At 45.5% G+C, this 17,351-nt stretch overlaps 1 protein-coding gene across 1 annotated transcript; it reads right to left on the reverse strand.

The window, feature by feature from the left end:
- Positions 1-3,011: 3,011 nt before the first annotated feature.
- RBFA (ribosome binding factor A) lies at positions 3,012-16,042 on the reverse strand. The gene is made up of 7 exons (XM_006097398.3): positions 15,829-16,042; positions 12,338-12,380; positions 10,667-10,843; positions 9,716-9,828; positions 6,088-6,172; positions 4,058-4,131; positions 3,012-3,632 (listed from the first exon to the last, which is right to left on the reverse strand). Exons 1-7 carry the CDS (start codon positions 15,987-15,989, stop codon positions 3,242-3,244), a joined length of 1,044 nt encoding a protein of 347 aa, XP_006097460.1. The 5' UTR covers positions 15,990-16,042; the 3' UTR covers positions 3,012-3,241.
- Positions 16,043-17,351: the final 1,309 nt, after the last annotated feature.

Here is a 17,351-nt window from a genome sequence, read left to right on the forward strand (position 1 = left end):
GTTGTACAGTCACTGTCACCTCAGGTTATCTGGCACAATGAGATGTCCCACATCCATCTTCCACTAGATTCCTCAGAATTGTGAAAGGAGGTGAGGTTTTCTTGTCTGATATCCTGTGTGCACTTCACAGATGGGTAAAGTGAGACACTGAAAGGCTGCGAGTTAGAGCTCCTGTTTCCTATGTTGCCATGCCTGGTTAGGCAAACTTGAGCATTTTTAGGGAAAGAAGCTGCACACAGGCTGCTTCTTGGATGTTTCTAGAGACGGGTCCTGAGGCATTCAGAGCATCCATAACCTAGAGGAATGGAACAGTGTCTCCCATTTGCTGTGCCCTGCAGACACAGAGTAACTCTTGGCATTCTGCTTTGCCAAAATCTTAGAAGGAGATGGACCAATTTTTATAGTTCCTGTTCTAGCAAAGAAGCAAGGCCCCAACCCTGTTTTACCAAGATCCAAAGTTTGGATGCACAGGTGGTCCTAAGATTTCCAACTGGCCCTTTGGTATCACTCTTCAGAAGTATATGTGGTGGGACTTTTGGTTGCTATCTGAAGGCCCACATGTAGATCACCAGCTTATTTTAAAACAATATAACTCGGGCATAGCCAGGTGGAAGGGCTACATGGGGTGAGGTGTTGGGAAAAAACCCAGAGCTCCCATGTCCTCCAAGCATGCCACACCCCAAATCTCCACATGCCTACCAACCTGGAAGCTCCTTGAGTGTGCTTGAAGTAACTAAAGTTCTAAGTCCTTTTAGTGAATTTGGAAGCATTCTTTGTATTTGGGAAGTCTGCTGTTTAGTTTTGTTTCTTTTCATATCAAAGATGATATTAATCCTTAAAGATGTGCAAAGTGCTGCAGTCCAGTTGCTAATGCAGATGCTATTAGTGTTATTTTTTTACCTAAATGGAATTGGTCCATGTCCACATGGCAACACCTTCCACCACTTGTCAGGAAATGCAGGGAGGAGTCAATGTGACCAAACTACCCCTCCCTCGTGATAGGGCTCCAGTAGAAACGCTCTGAGAACCCACCAGTGGAAAACACCAGCCAGGCTCACATTTTAGTCTCCCTTTCTTGACACAACCTTAATTCATTCCATTATTGGTCCAAGTACCGTCTCTTCTCATTCCTGGCCCCTTTATTTTTGTTCTATTTAATACTATTATGTGGTGTTTTATCCATCCTTACAAATAGTCTTAAATCCTTCCTGCATGGAATATAAACAAAATTTCCTGGGTCTAAAAAAAATATCATTCTTGCCATTTGTTACCTTTATACGGAGCTTGGCTCTGGAGCACAAATGGAAAGAAAAAAAGAACAAGCAGCATCTCCTACAATCCCCATTTCTTTGATACGTGGAAGACATGGGCACGCCTGCATTCAGTGTGTACTGACGTCACAACTCAAGAGCCTTGCCACCACACTCACCCCTTGGCACTTGGGATCTGGGTACCTTCTGCAGTGTTGATACAGAATTAGTGGTCAGTAGAGCAGGCTTCTCAGTGCTGTGGGTCTAGTATTAATCAGGTCTTTCCAACCACTTCTTTTATCTAGCTCTTACACTCCCAGGCCAATATTTCCTCTGCCCTTTATCACCCCAGGACCAGGTACTGGGCAAGTAGAAACTACCCTTGTAGCCCAGAGTCTGCTGAAATTATTCCAACCATCCAATCCTAATCCTGCTCAAACTTATCTACTATGCCTTGCCCATTCCTTTCTGGAGAAACCGCAGCATAGGCTCTGGACAATGCTCCCCCTCCCTCCACCCCAATTTGTTCTGCCTCCTGACCCACCTTACACTTCCTGGTGGTCCTGCACAGTGTGGTTCCTTCTCTTGGAAGCTGCAAGTACCAAATATTTCATTCAAGGCAGTTGTCTCCAAGTCTGTCATCTTCACATACCTGATTAGGACAAATCCCTCGTACATTTTAACACAGGTTCAACCCCCTTCTTCAGTCAGGAGAGAAGCAACCTGTACTCCTAGGAAATGCTCCCCACACAAGGATACACACATCCTTTGAAGGTGAATGGGATCACACATGTGCTACCCAAATATCAACATGCCTAGAGCATCTGCAGGGGTCTGCCTGTGTCCTGTGATCCAGTTCCTTCAGTCGGGCCATTGTGCTGGCAAAGGCAGAGCTGCTTGGTGCCATGTCCCTGCTGGGGCACTGCATCTGGTCCCAGATGCCTACGCAGGAAACAGCGTTGGGGGCTTGCCAGCAATGCAGAGATGAGAGCAACATTTCCTTCCTGAAACACTTCGCAAAAATGGAAATTATGTTCCAAGTTCTCTGTGCTTTATCTTAACAGTGCACCTGTCTCTGATTACCTAAAAATCATTTTACTTTCCCCAACAGCTCCTTACTCGTGCCTGAGCAATACTCATCTGACCTCTTTTCTTTCTCTGAAAGGCACATCACAGCCATCTTGCACTTAGGAAAACTAGACAGCACTTTACCACCCTGCTTGGGGCCATTTTTAAACAGTGAAATCGCCATCAAAGACACAAAATCGTGGAAAATGTGGCACTAAGTGAACCTCGAAAAGCAGTTGTTTACAGTATGAGAGGAAACAAGAAGGTAGAGCTTTGCCTTGTCTGAACTTAACTAAGATGTGTGCATTGCATGATTCCAATTTTCATCTCTCTGGGCATATCTAAGAATGACCGTGAAAATGCCCCAAGTATTGATTTTGGGGTTACAAAGAAATTTTAGTGAATCCTGGCCAGTGTGGCTCAAATGTTGGATGCTATCCCATGCACTAAAAGGTTGCCAGTTTGATTCCTGGTCAGGGCGCATACCTGAGTTGCAGGCTCAATCCCGGTCTGGGGTGTGCGAAGGCAGCCAATCAATGTTGCACTCTCACATTAATGTTTCTCTCTCTCTTTTGTTTTTCTTCCCTCTCCCCCTTCCTCTCTCTGAAAATTAATTTAAAATCTTTAAAAAAAGAAATTTTAATGAGTAGGCAAACCTAAAAATATGGAGTATGCAAATAATGAGGATCAACCTTACTGTCATCAATCTAAAAGGTTTTTATGCACTTTCCACAGGCCATCTTACTTTCCACAGTACCAGTAATAGCAGGGCTGAGAGAGATAACTGGTGTAACTCAGCTGCACATCCTACAAAGGCTTTCCTGTGAAAAACTAGAAATGACTGTGCTTCTCAAAGCAGAATTTCCATCAGGTGCAGAGTTGAAGCCTCACATCCACACCCTTTGTGATCATTAACAGTCACCTCAGTCCTTTCTGTCACCTCCTCTCTCTGCCTTCAGTTTCTGCTCTGCTTCTCGGAGCTCCCACTCCTGTACTGGGGTGAACTCCTCCTGAAGGGCCCCATCATCGTCCAGGTCGTCTTCACTCACCAACCCCCATGGATAGTTCTTGGGGGAGAGATCATCGTCCACACGAGGCTTGGCCTTCTTCCTCCTTGTCATTTGCCTTGTCAGCTCAGCCACCTGCTCTGGCTCCAGCCATGCTGGGCTCTCACCCCTGTGTCCTTTCTCTTTCCTCTTCTTGTACTCCATGATCTGCTTGTTGAGAGCCTCATGATCAATCCCATACAGACTCGAGTGCACGGCAGGGCCCAGGGCGTCACATGGCGATGGAGCATCTGGGGCCTCAGGGTCCCTGGAAGGGAGAAGCACAGATGAAGCGCCAGAGCAACTTCATGGGAGCTCCTGGGCTAGTGCTTCACCTTTCCACACCCATGGCCTCTGAACTGTCCTAAGGTCTACCTAATGGAAACTGTGGAGGATAGGACAGTGAGTTTTGGATTTGGCACTCTCCAGCCCAGGACCACTCAACCAGCACTCTCGGTGCCTGTGTGTGGCACAGGCCTTGACAATTCTGATGCAGCCATTTGCATGGTCATTAGACACATTTTCATTCTCCCTCCCCCAATTAAACATGCCCAGCACACTAGGCCACATTTGGGGCCATTTCTTGATGCAAACTTAGTTCATTCTATTATTGGTACAGTGGCACCGGAGCTGCTGCAGGCCACTCACACCTTGCATCTGCCCAAGAACTGAGCACACGTCCACATGTATCACCTGAAGTCACTTTGTGTGAGGTCTTCTTGTTCATCAGGGGGTCCAAAATCAGCAACTGCCAGTAACTGATCCACCTGGAAAAGAAGAGAAGGCAGTTCAGCAACCACACGCGCAGTGCTGCGTCAGAGCTGCGTGCACCCTGCACTGGGCCATAGGCCTTCCGGGTGCACTTTACATCACTTCTTACAGCAATACTTTCCCAAAGACGAGACCATACAATAGCCAGTGCTTTCAAACACCAATTATTTTAACAATCACATTTTCTTTGATGATGAACAGTTTTTAAAAACCATTGAAATTTGTAAACGTTAGTAAAATTTACTAACAACAATTGGATATTAATTGAATTATGTAAGTAACATTTACTGTTTTGTAAAATGCTTGTTTTGCCACAGGATTTGTGCTTGTGGAAAAAGCCGGCCAGCACCAAGTCAGCCTTCCTGGGGCAGTGTCCGCTCTAGTGCAAGCCCAGACAGCCCGTCACTCTGCAGCAACAGAAAGCAGTGTCACCCAGGGACGCCGATAAAAATTATAAATGTGCAAAGAAGCAGAACCAGGAGTTAAATTAGTGCACAGAAAACACCAGAAATAAGATTGACACAACAAAGACAAACTGGAAGAAAAGACTCCCAACACACGCTCTGACAGGAACTTGGACCAGACATATAACTAATCTGTACAACCCGAAGATAAGCAGAAAGAAAAACAAGCAGGACTGGCCCTGGCCAGTGTGGCTCAGTTGGTTAAGCATCATCCCATGCACCAAAAGGTCACTGGTTCGATTCCTGGTCAGGACACATGCCTGGGTTGTGGGTTGATCCCCGGTCAGGGTATGTGTGGAAGGCAACTGGTTGATGTTTCTCTCTCTGTCTCTCCCCTTCCCTTCCTCTCTCTCTCTCTCTGAAATCAATAAGAACATATCCTTGAGTGAGGATTAATAATTATCTATATAAAAGCCTAAGTGACCGTTCGACCAGTAGCTATGATGTGCAATGTCCACCAGGGGGCAGACGCTCAATGCACAAGCATGGAAACATGGGACAGACTGATGAATCTCTGGGGGAAGAGGGGAGGGGAGAGGGGGGAAGAGATTAACCAAAGATCTTATATGCATACTACAGGCCTGGTGCACAGATTCGTACACCTGTGGGGTCCCTTGGCCTGGCCTGCACCCTCTCGCAATTTGGGACCCCTCGGGGGATGTCGGACTGCTGGTTTTAGCCTGATCTCCGCAAGCCAGGCCAAGGGACTCCACCAGTGCATGAATCCGCAACAGTAATAATAACCATAGGTGAATTGCAATCCAGGAAATGAGAGAAGACGGTAAGCACAGGAGGGTAGCTCTGGCTGCCTCAAGTTTATAAATCGAGAACTGGAGATTTGGTTCACTAGTTGAGTTACAGAGATAAGCATTAAAAAAAATGTTAAAGCCCAGGCCCGGCTGGTGTTGCTCAGTAGTTGAGCATCAACCTATGAACCAGGAGGTCACGGTTCCATTCCTGGTCAGGGCACATGCCTGGGTTATAGGCTTGATCCCCAGTAGGGGCAGTACAGGAGGCAGCTGATCAATGGTTCTCTCTCATCATTGGTGTTTCTATCCCTCTCTCCCTTTCCCTTCCTCTCTGAAATCAATAAAAACATATTTAAAAAAAATTAAAGCCCTAGCCGGGTAGCTCAGTTAGTTGAAGTGTCATCCCATATACTGAAAGGCTGCGGGTTCAATTCCCAGTCAGAGCATGTACAGGAGGCAACAGATCGATATTTATCTCCCATCAATGTTTTCTTATCTTTCCCTTCCTCTCTCTCTGAAATCAATAAAAACATATCCTGGGGTGAGTATTAAAAAGAAAAAAATTAGGACCAGAAAATAAGGTTACATCTGGTGACTCAGGCTGGGAATGAGCATGGGAGTTTGTCTTTTCATTTGTGCCCTTTCAAGTATTACTCTGGTAAACGGTAAGCATTACCTTTTTAGAAACCTCACCTATGTAAAAGTTTACTTCATAAAGTCTATGATTTAAAGGCCTCACCTCAGCTAGAGCTGCATGCTGTTTGTCCTGAACAAACACTATCGGTGGCACGTTCCTCAGAGTCTGCTGGGACATCAAAAGATGCCTGGAGAGAGACAATGCAGATCAGTGCTGTGGCAGGTGACATTTACAGGAGAGGTGTGAGAGTGCCAGAAACAAAAATACGTGATAATCTCACAAAGACATAAGAAATAAGATTTGCTTATCACATTATTCAAAAATGAAACTGTCAGCCCAGAAAGGTCTTTAGCCAACTGCACATTACAAAAGGGATAAGAAATGCATCATCATCACAACTGTTTTTAATTCCCTAAATGCAATTATTTATTGAGATCCCTGTAAATAAACTGACCTAAACTTAGAGGCCCTCGCCCTAGCGGTTTGGCTCAGAGGATAGAACGTCGGCTTGCAGAACAAAGGGTCCCGGATTTGAATCCGGTCAAGGGCACGTACCTTGGTTGCAGGTTCCTCCCCAGCCTGAGCCCTGACCGGGGCCCGTGCAGGAGGCAACCAATTGATGTGTTTCCCTCACATCAAATGTTTCTCTCTGTCTTCCCCTCTCTCTTCCACTCTCTCAAAAAAATAAAATAAAAATCAATTTTTCCATTGGGTGAAGACTATAACAAAAATATAATAAACCTAGATGCCCTCCTGGGCATCACTTTGGCCTTGGCCTCCATGGTTGGTCACTAACCACCCATCAATGTTTCATCCTCTATCCAATGGACATGCATTGGCAACAACACCAACACAGTCCCCAACCACCCAGATGTCACACAGAAGTGATCTCTGTATTATTCAGTCATGCAACAAGCCGATAAAAGGTAAATAAGGGTGCAAGTATCCAGTGAAAATGTGGCTGTGACGTAAAGTGTATTTACTCAGTGACAGCAGATCTAGGTACACAGTTATGAAAAAACCTTTACACTAAACCCTGGCTGATCAGAGTTGGGAAAACATTATGCTTAACTGTTATCTCAACACTTGTTGGAAATTTCTCACTTTCTTGTTTCTGTTAAATGTAAAAATAATTTCTCACTTTCTTGTTTCTGTTAAATGTAAAAATCAAATTAACTGACCATTCTTTAGTACACACCTTTACAGACTCTTAGGGATCACTGTGACAGGTGTCAGTGATCACCATGCAAGAGAGCTACACAGATGATGTGAAAATACCAGCTCCTTGTACAACTCTGACTTCTCAACATCTGCCTCCTTCTCCTGGCAACGCAGGATGCTATATGGTGAGAGGCGAGAGCCGCAGAGAAAGCAGAGGGAAGCAGGAAGGAGGGATTCCAATTCTGAGTGCTGGTTGGGTGGGTTTCTGGACTTTTTTTAAGCCTGAGGAGAAAACTGAATAACTTCTTTACTATCACCCAGCTCAGCAGTTCTCAAAACTTCAGGATTCCTTTACACTAAAAACATTACTGAGGACCCCAAAGATCTTTTGTTTATATGGGTTATATTCATCAATATTTACCATACTAGGAATTAAAATAAAAAATTTAAAAATATGTATTTATTAATTCATTTAAAGTAAACCCACTAGGCCCCTGGCCAGTTTGGGTAGAGTCATCTGATAAGTCATGCAGGTTCGATCCCTGGTCAGGGACATACAAGAATCAACCAATGAATGCATAAGTGGGACAACAAATCGATGTTTCTCTCTTTCTCTTTCTCTCCCTCTCTCTCAAAAGCAATAAATAAATTAAAAATAAAGTAAACCCACCAAATATTCACATAGACATTTTTAATGGACAATAACTGTTATTTTCCAAAAATAATTACTGAAAAGAGTGGCAATGTATTACAGTTGCAAATTTCTTTAATGTCCCGCTTAATGAAAAACAGCTGGATTCTCATATTTGCATCTGCATTCAATCTGTTCTGATGTTATTTTGGTTGAAATAAAAGAAGAAAATCTGGCCCCGCATAGATTTGTTACTGAAAAATGGAGGACTATATGAACACCCTTAAGAAAAATGTGGATCTTTTTGATACTAAACAAAAACTCAACACGTGATAGTTTTTTAAAGGTTATTTGCAATGTGGAATCTGAAACCAATGAACATGCCTCACTGTCACACTAAACTCCCCAGTCTCTGATGGACTTTGACCTTTCCCTATGCGTGATTCTGTAACCTCACACACTGGTCATCTGGAAACACTGGGTCAGCAAGTGATGCAGATTTTTGGAAGGTTGACTGACACATTTCACCACACAACACTGCCTTTGTTGGCATCACCACCAATCTCATCAGTACTTAACAGTATTTATTGGAAAGCTGTCAAATTCGCAGCAGTAGTTATGCTTTCTAAAATTCTGATTTTTACTTCAAAGCCTGAATTTTATCATTGGCAACAGGTATGGTCAGTTGATTTCCCTGAAGTGACAGGTTCATTTGGCCAATTTGCAGAAAGTGTCTGTTAAATACCCAAATCTCAAAAACTGTAGTTGGTTCTCTTGCTCCTTCAAGTGAAAAAGTGTTTACTTCATCACCTGCAGCATTCTTCCCAGGGACAGCCACCCTACCTCAGCACATAGCAGGGGCTCCACGCATACTTCCCACCACATACAATACTAAAAAGACAAGTATTCTTGCCCAACCAATGTGGCTCATGCACCAAGAGGTCATCATTTGATTCCCAATCAGGGCACATGCCCAGGTTGCGGGCTTGATCCCCAATCAATGTTAAAGTTTCTCTCTCATCGATGTTTCTTTCTATCTCTCTCCCTCTTCCCTCCTCTCTCTAAAATCAGTAAAAAATAACATTAAAAAAAAAAGGCATGCACCCAAGGATCAAAATTTAATAATATTAGTAACTTTTACTTACCCATCAAGGATATTCCCTTTTTTCTTTCTTTTTTTAAAATCCTCACCCAAGGATGTTTTTCCACTGATTTTTAGAGAGAGTGGAAGGGAGAGGGAAAGACAGAGAGAGAAACATCGATGTTTCACTGATTGGTTGCCTCCTGCACGCACCCCAGCCAGATTGAGCTTGCAACCAAGGCATGTGCCCTTGACTGGAATTGAAACCAGGACCCTTCAGCCTACAGGCTAGCGCTCATGTGAGCATGTGGCATGAAGCTATGATGACTACAGGTCCTCTGGTGGCTTCAGTGCAAATGTCCACACAGTGAAAAAAGAAAATAACATCTTATTATGAAAATAGCTTTAACCTCATGAACACCCCAAAAGATATTGGGGCCCCCTAGGGATCGAGGACCACACACAGAAACACTTGCCTAGATTATGGCTTATATGAAAATGTAAATTATACTCTGAAGTTCAAGACAATGCTTCCAGCCCTGCCTGGGTAGCGGTTAGTTGAAACATCATCCATACACCGAAGGGTTACGGGTTCAATTACCGGTCAGGGCACTTACCTAGGTTGCAGGCTAGGTCTCCAGTTGGGGTGTGCACACCCGAGAGATCAATATTTCTCTCTCTCTCTAAAATAAGTAAATAAATAAAAACCACCAACAAATCCTCGGGTGAGGAAAAAATAAATAAAAAAAGAAAATGCTTCCAAAATTTCCCTCAAAAGCAAAAATACATCATGAAACAGGCTGGTAAATTCCAGGTGCTGCAAAAGCAAACACACCTGGCAAGCAAAGCATCCTCACCTCATATGTGCTGAGAATCGCTTCAGGGTGTCCTGGGTGTGTGCATTCTGCTCAGCAGAGCCAGTCGTCCTCCAGTACACACGGCAGGCAGAAAAGTCTGAGGTCAAAGACACCTGACACCCCCCCACCCCCAGCAAATCCCTTTCAGTTTAAGTGGGTTTTCCACAAACAATGCACAGGTGATGGAAATTAATGAGATAGCATGTCCACCTCCCGAGATGCTAGTGCTCCAGCTGCACTATCACAAGCCACCATCTCCTGCACACACTCTCAGCTGAGGAAGCGGGGCCAGAAACCGAACCTTCACCTCCCCGACCCCGACCCCACAGCACTCACTGAAAACACCTGAACTGCCACTATTCTCTTCACTACTTCCCTTTGGCTAAACTCACTCTGAGTCAGCGGTTCTCAACCTGTGGGTCACGACCCCTTTGGCGGTTGAACGACCCTTTCACAGGGGTCGCCTAAGACCATCCTGCATATCAGATATTTACATTACGATTCATAACAGTAGCAACATTACAGTTATGAAGTAGCAACGAAAATAATTTTATGGTTGGGTCACAACATGAGGAACTGTATTTAAAGGGCCAGAAGGTTGAGAACCACGGCTCTAAGTGGACAGATGGCAGAAAGTCACCTCCTTCGTCTTTACTCCAAGACAAAGGCAGACATAACAACTTCTCATCTGACCCACAGGTCTTCGATTGCTCCATGTCATCACACTTTCTGGGCATCTGACCACACACTTGGTGCTATCTGGTCGGATACCTCCTTTCCCTGATTTCGTACCACAATCATCCTCTCCATCTGTCTTTAGTACTTAAATGGCCACCCTTAGCATCACTTCTACAACCCAAACTAAAGACCTTGTGAGTGACCTGGTGCCTTTTTCCTAACGGTTAGGCCAGCAATCCTCAGTCCCATTTCTGTTTGGCCCCTGCAGTCTACCTTGGACAGCTCCACATTCAGGTCGTAGATCTCTTGGCTCACTTCAGGGCTGCACAGCAAATCGCTGAGCGCTTTGTAGAGGAGGCCATTCAGGGCCCTCAGGCGCACGTGGTCTTCCTTCCTGGTTTTCTTTGACGTGCTCTTTGTTAAGAGTTCCAACTTGGATGGCTTGTAAGTCTGCATTAAGAAGAACAGACACACAAAGGCTAACATTAGATTATACATTAAACTTGTACTAACTTACAATAAAGGCAGCTGGGAAGAATTTGAACACCTTGATAAACAAGAAACAAATGTTACACTCAATCACCTTAGCTTTAAGGTAAGTTTATTTTACAGAGCTGGATCCTTCCAGATTTTACCTAGTATTCCTCCAAGATAAAAATTACTGCCCGGCCGGCATGGCTCAGTGGTTGAGTGTCAACCTATGAACCTGGTCAGGGTTCAATGCCTGGTCAGGGCACATGCCTAGGTTATGGACTTGATTCCCCCTGATCCTCCAGTGTGAGGCGTGTAGGAGGCAGCCGATCAATGATTCTCTCTCATCATTGATGTTTCTATCTCTCTCTCCCTTTCCCTTCCTCTCTGAAATCAATAAAAATATATTTTAAAGAAAAAATTACTGCCCTGGCTGGTTTGGCTCAGTGGATAGAGCATTGGCCTGAGGACTGAAGGATCCCGGGTTCAATTCCGGTCAAGGGCACATGCCCAGGTTTCAGGCTTGATCCCAAGCAGGGGGCATGCAGGAAGCAGCCGGTCAATGATTCTCTCTCATTGTTAATGTTTCTATTTCTCTCTCCCTCTCCCTTCCTCTCTGAAATCAATAAAAATATATTTTTTAAAAATTACTGCCAGTACATATTTTTCAAGAAAAATTTTTACTGAAATATAATCCACACATAAAATCCTCCCTCTTAACATGTACAATTCAATGGTTTTTAGTATACAGTTTGTTTTTTTCTATCAGTGTCCCCAGAGTCATTAATTACATAAACTTGTGCAATGTATCTATACGTATGTGTGTTTTATACACACACATTAAAAACTGAATGGCCCTAGCCAGTTTGGCTCAGTGGATAGAGTGTCAGCCTGTGGACTGAAGGGCCCCAGGTTTGATTCTGGTCAAGAGCACATACCCCGGCCCCTGCTGGCCAAAAAGTGGGTCTCATTGCCGCTTGCCGGACTTGGCATCTACAGGGAACCAAGACTGTACAGAGAAAGAGAACTAGGACGGGGGGCTCAATAAAGTTTGTTTTCCTGTCAAATAAAAAAAAACAGCACATGCCCGGTTGTGGGCTTAGTCCCCAGTGGGGGGCGTGCAAGAGGCAGCCAATCAACGATTCTCTCTCATCCCTGATGTTTCTATCTCCCTCTCCTTCTCCCTTCTTCTCTGAAATAAATAAAAATATATTTAAAAAATAAAATAAAATAAAAACTGAATGGACATTACTATGTCGGAATTTGATCATAGATAGGACATTCTGGAAAACTTTCGTGTCAGTAATTTTTTTTGAAGGTCCAAATTCCATGTTACCAATTCAACCAGTCCCACCCCTGCAGACCCTGTCCTCTCCAACATGGAAATGGACTGCCAGGCTGGAGCCTTGCCGACTTCTGGAACCTCATGCTCATCAAGGCTGTGAAGGTGCTCATTGCTGCCACTCTACTTACCAAGTGAGAGCCCAGGGAAGGGCCTTCATACCAAAACTTCTTTCTATGGCGAGAAAATAAGAATTATGTTAGACACTGATAGTAAATTAGAGAAAAGTTACATATGCTAACTTGAGCTTATGATACCAGAACTATTTCTAAGGAGCTAAACTTAGACACTGATATTATGAGACTGGGAATCTACTGAATTGACAACAACATGGGCTGCAGGGGAGAGAAAGAAAACAGTTTCAATTCAACCTCATAATTATTTTGTAATGTTTTTACTGATTTTAGAGAGAGGGGAATGGAGAGGGCTATATAGAAACATCGATGAAAGAGAGACAAAATTCAGCTGCCTCCTGTATGCCCCTCACTAGGGATCAAGCCCACAACCTGGGCATATATCCTAACCAAGAATGGAACCAGGATTTCTTGGTTCATGGGTTGGATGCTCAACCACTGGACCACATTGGCTGGGCTCAACCCCGTAATTTTTACTCACAGTCTACTTCTAGTTCCAAAGGTAAAGAAAGAGGATCTTAACAATACACCTCCCCAACTGCATGGGAGCACTGCACTCTACCTGATAAAGCTATCTCCAGGAGGTATAGATGAATGGCTCTCGGGTTGAACAACTAAGTAAACAGGTGCTTCTCAGTGGTGTGGGGGGAAGGGGGGTTCCAGATAGCAAGGAAAGGAAACTAAAATGGTCCATGTGATAGTCAGTTAGAGTTGGAGATTTATATGAACTCAAGTTTCACTTACAACAGATTCAGATGGTGACATACAGAAATGTTTACAGATGATATATATACATGAGTTAACATAAACTATTTTTTTTGCTTTGTCAGCTGAAAGGGCCTATAAGACAGACACCCCAATAGCAATGAACATACTCAGCTCTCAAATCATGGCTTCTAAGGTCATTCTCCATCAAGAGGAACCAGAACTCCTTGGAGAAATGGCTGATTCTAGAACTGAGGCTTCCTATAGTGCCACAAAGGAAGGAAGTGCTAAAAATAACCCTGATCGGTGTTCTCAGTGGTTAGAGCATTGGCTGGCGGACCTAAGGGTTGCCATTTGAATTCCTGGTCAAGGGCATGTACCTGGGTTGTAGGACCAATCACCAGCCAATGTGGGAGGCAAGCAACCGATGTGTCCCTCTCACGTCGATATTTCTCTCCCTCTCTACCTCTCCCCCACCCTCCTTCCCTTCTACTCTCTCTAAAAGTCAATGGAAGAAATGTCCTCGAGTGAGGATTACCAAAACCAAAAAAAAAATAAAATCCTATATAATAAAAGGCTAATATGCAAACTGTCCCCATAGGTGGGAGTTCGACTGACTGGAAGATACACGCTGACCACCAGGGAGTGGCAGTGGCAGGCAGCCAGGGGAAGGGAGGCCCCAGTCGGCAGCCACTAGGGACCCTACTCGTACATGAATTTCATGTACTAGGCCTCTAGTATGAAAATAAAAAATGTAGGGGGGTGGGTAAGAGATCAACCGAAGGACTTGTATGCATGCATATAAGCATAACCAATGGACACAAGACACTGGGGGGTAGGGGAGGCCGGGGGAATGTCAAGGGGGGGGGGAGGAGACATATGTAATACTCTTTGCAATACTTTAGGCAATAAAACAATTTTTTTAAAAAAAGGAAAAAAAATAAAATGTAAAAGCCACCACAAACCCCATAATGATTATACCCAGAGGGATATAGGATCCAACTGAAAGAACTCCCAATGGTCAAACTGGAACAAGTTGAGCAAAACAAAGGAGTACTAGATTATAACCTACTAGAGGCCCGATGCATGAAATTCGTGTGCTTGGGAGGGGGTCCCTCAGCCAGGCCTGAGCCCTCGGGGGATGTCCGGGAGCCCTCGGGGGATGTCTGACTGCCGGCTTAGGGGAGCAGGCCTAAGCCGGCAGTCAGACATCCTTAGCGCTGCCGTGGAGGTGGGAGAGGCTCCCACCACTGCTGCTGCGCTCACCAGCTGTGAGCCCGGCTTCTGGCTGAGCGGTGCTCCCCCTGTGGGAGCGCACTGACCAGCAATCCTCATTGACCAGCTCCTGCATTGAGCATCTGCCCCCTGGTGATCAGTGCACGTCATAGCAACCAGTCATTCTGCCATTTGGTCGATTTGCATATTAGCCTTTTATTACATAGGTTGAGCCCATACTAACAGGATTCATAAATGTGGAAGAGACACATCACCCATGCAGAATTCCAAATAATTCATGAGCATAATTCCCACTCACGAGTGGGCTGCACAGGGTGACTTCCCCTCAAAGACGACAGTATAGAATGGGTGGTAAGTACCTTTATAGTGGATACACCTGATAGAACAAGTCAGTCAGTGATCAAAGCTAACATCAACAGTGATAAACCACGTGACAGCATGTGCCCCAGACAGGGTGTTATGTAAATGGCACTTAACCTCTATGGTCTTCCTCCCAAAAACCTATAACCCCAGTATAACCATGAGAAAGACATCACACAAACCACAACAGAGAGCCATCCTAAAAATATCTAACCAGTATTTCTTAAAACTGCCAAGGTCTTCAAAAACAGGGGCAGTATAAGAAACTGCCACAGTCAAGAGATGATGATGACCACGTTACCTGGTCCCTGAATGGGATACTGGAACAGAAAAAGGACACTAGGTAAAACCGAAGGAAATGTAAATAATGCATGGACTTTAGTTAATAACATGACAATACTGGTTCACTAATTATAACAAATGTACCAGACCAATAATGTAAGATGTTAATACAAGGGTATGGTTTTATGGAAACTCTGTGCCATCTTTGCCAAATTTTCCATAAATCTAAAACTTTTAAAAAGTAGTCTATTAAAACAAAAAAATATCTACCACATATATCTACAAAAGTGGCATAGGTGTTAAGATATTTCATTATCTCTCTTACCATAAAAATCTATCCTGACAAACTTTCAAATTTATTTCTCAAAATAAGCCCACCCGCAAGAAAAGCATTAACATGGAAAGAAAATTTTTCATGTTTTTCTAATTTTCTTTTCTGATGAAACTACTCTCCTGAAAAACGGTACTGGTAACAAGAATCAACATAAACGTAAAATATACATCGTTTTTGCTTCATACTACCGGCAATGTTTAGGAGACTATTATCTCAACTGTAAAAGGGCAGGAAAAACGCAAATGTTAACAAAGTGGAATTGCTGGTGGTCTTTCAATAATCATTAATTTAATGAGCAAACACTGCACTTACTGAAGGGGTGCCATGAACCCCGCCGTCCGCGGATCCCAGCGTAGTGGGCTCCATGCCCGCGGGCACCGCCGCCCATCCGTGGACTCCACCCCCCGCCTTGTGGACCCCCGCCATCCCTCCGCGGACCCCAGTCGGGTAGGCACCACCCCGTTCCCTGCCCCTGCCCCTCCTACCGTGAGTGAACCGCCACAACCCTAACCACTACCACACACACACACCTTCCCCCCCCCACCCCCCCACCCCCAACTCCGTACTGTACTTGGTTTTCGAGGCAAATTTCTTGAGCAGGTTCTTGCCGCAGGAGACCGGGGAGCCATGCAGGCCTCGGACACCGCCAGGAAGAAGCCCCGCCTTGCAGCCGCCGAGTACCGTCCAGAGCCCCGCAGGGTGCCCCCACAGCCCGCGGGCCGCCACCCACATAGCCCCCGAGAGAGTCCTGGGGCAGAGCACGGTGAGGTGCAGCGACGTGGGGCGGGGCGACGTGCAGCGACGTGGGGCGGGGCGACGTGCAGTGGGGCGGGGCCCCGAGGTCGAGTAGGCGGGACGTGAATCCGCGGTGCGGGGAAACGAGGTGGAGCGACTCGGGCGGGGCGGAATGTAAAATATGGGGCGGGGCTACGTGCACGTGGAGCGACGTGCGTGCGGAGTGGGGCGGGGCGACGTGGGCGGGGCAGGGCCTGGAGGACGGGTTGGCGCTATGAGAAGCGGCGGAGCAGGGCGACGCGAGGTGTGGTGACGCATGTGCGGGGCGGAGTGACGTTGGTGGGGCGTCGCGGGGCTGGGCGACGCGCGTGTGAAGCGGTATGGAGGGCGCGGGGCGGGGTGACGTGAGGGGCGGGGCCTAGAGGACGGGTGGGCGGGACTTGAAGCGGCGGGCGGGGCCAGACGGCAAGGTGAATTTTTACCTCTTGGAAGCGTGCAAACCAGGAGACGGCTGGGAGTTCAGTTTATGCAACCTTCCTAAGGCCAACGCTCTATCCACTAAGCCAAACCAGTCAGGGCTCTTCTCCTCTCTTCTTTTTCCCTGGTGGTTCTCAACCTTCCTAATGCTGCGACCCTTTAATACAGTTCCTCATGTTGTGGTGACCCCCAATTTCATTGTTACAAATTGAACATAATTAAAGCATAGTGATTAATCACAAAAACAATATGTAATTATATATGTGTTTTCCGATGGTCTTAGGCGACCCCTGTGAAAGGGTCGTTCAACCCCCAAAGGGGTCTCGACCCACAGGTTGAGAACCGCTGTTCTAAGGGTTTTAAGGGTAGAGATCTTAGGGGAGGTCCCAGGGGAAGATCTCAATAGAATATTGGACAGCTTTCCAGTCATGTCCTTTCTGGGTCAGGGTCTCCACTGATTGGTCGGCATCAGGAGAGGGGGTTATTAGTCAATGTAGCTGGTCCTGAGGTCAGCCATTGCTAGTTTTGCTGCTTTTCTGGGCCTGGAGCTGAAATACAACTAAGGCCTATATTATCTCTAGGGAAGAAAGATCAGGTTTCCAAACCCATGACCAGCCATATGCTAGGGAGGAAAGGTCACTCTGGGACAAGGTCACCCTGGGGAGGAGGTCCCACCCTGTAGTTGTCCTTTGCTAGGCATCCAGGGCTTTCTGCCCTAGTGACCTTCTGTACCTGACCCATCGTCCTTGCTCTTCTCACATCTGTCTACTGCCTACCACAAATAGTCATTGCTTGAATGTTGAAAGAAACAAATGAACAGTGATTAGAATATGAGGAAGGCTACCTAATCCAAGAAGCTATGGGAATTTAACAAAATGGAAA

Source organism: Myotis lucifugus, unplaced genomic scaffold, assembly GCF_000147115.1.
Source record: "Myotis lucifugus unplaced genomic scaffold, Myoluc2.0 scaffold_200, whole genome shotgun sequence".
In the NCBI taxonomy this organism is placed as follows: domain Eukaryota; kingdom Metazoa; phylum Chordata; class Mammalia; order Chiroptera; family Vespertilionidae; genus Myotis; species Myotis lucifugus.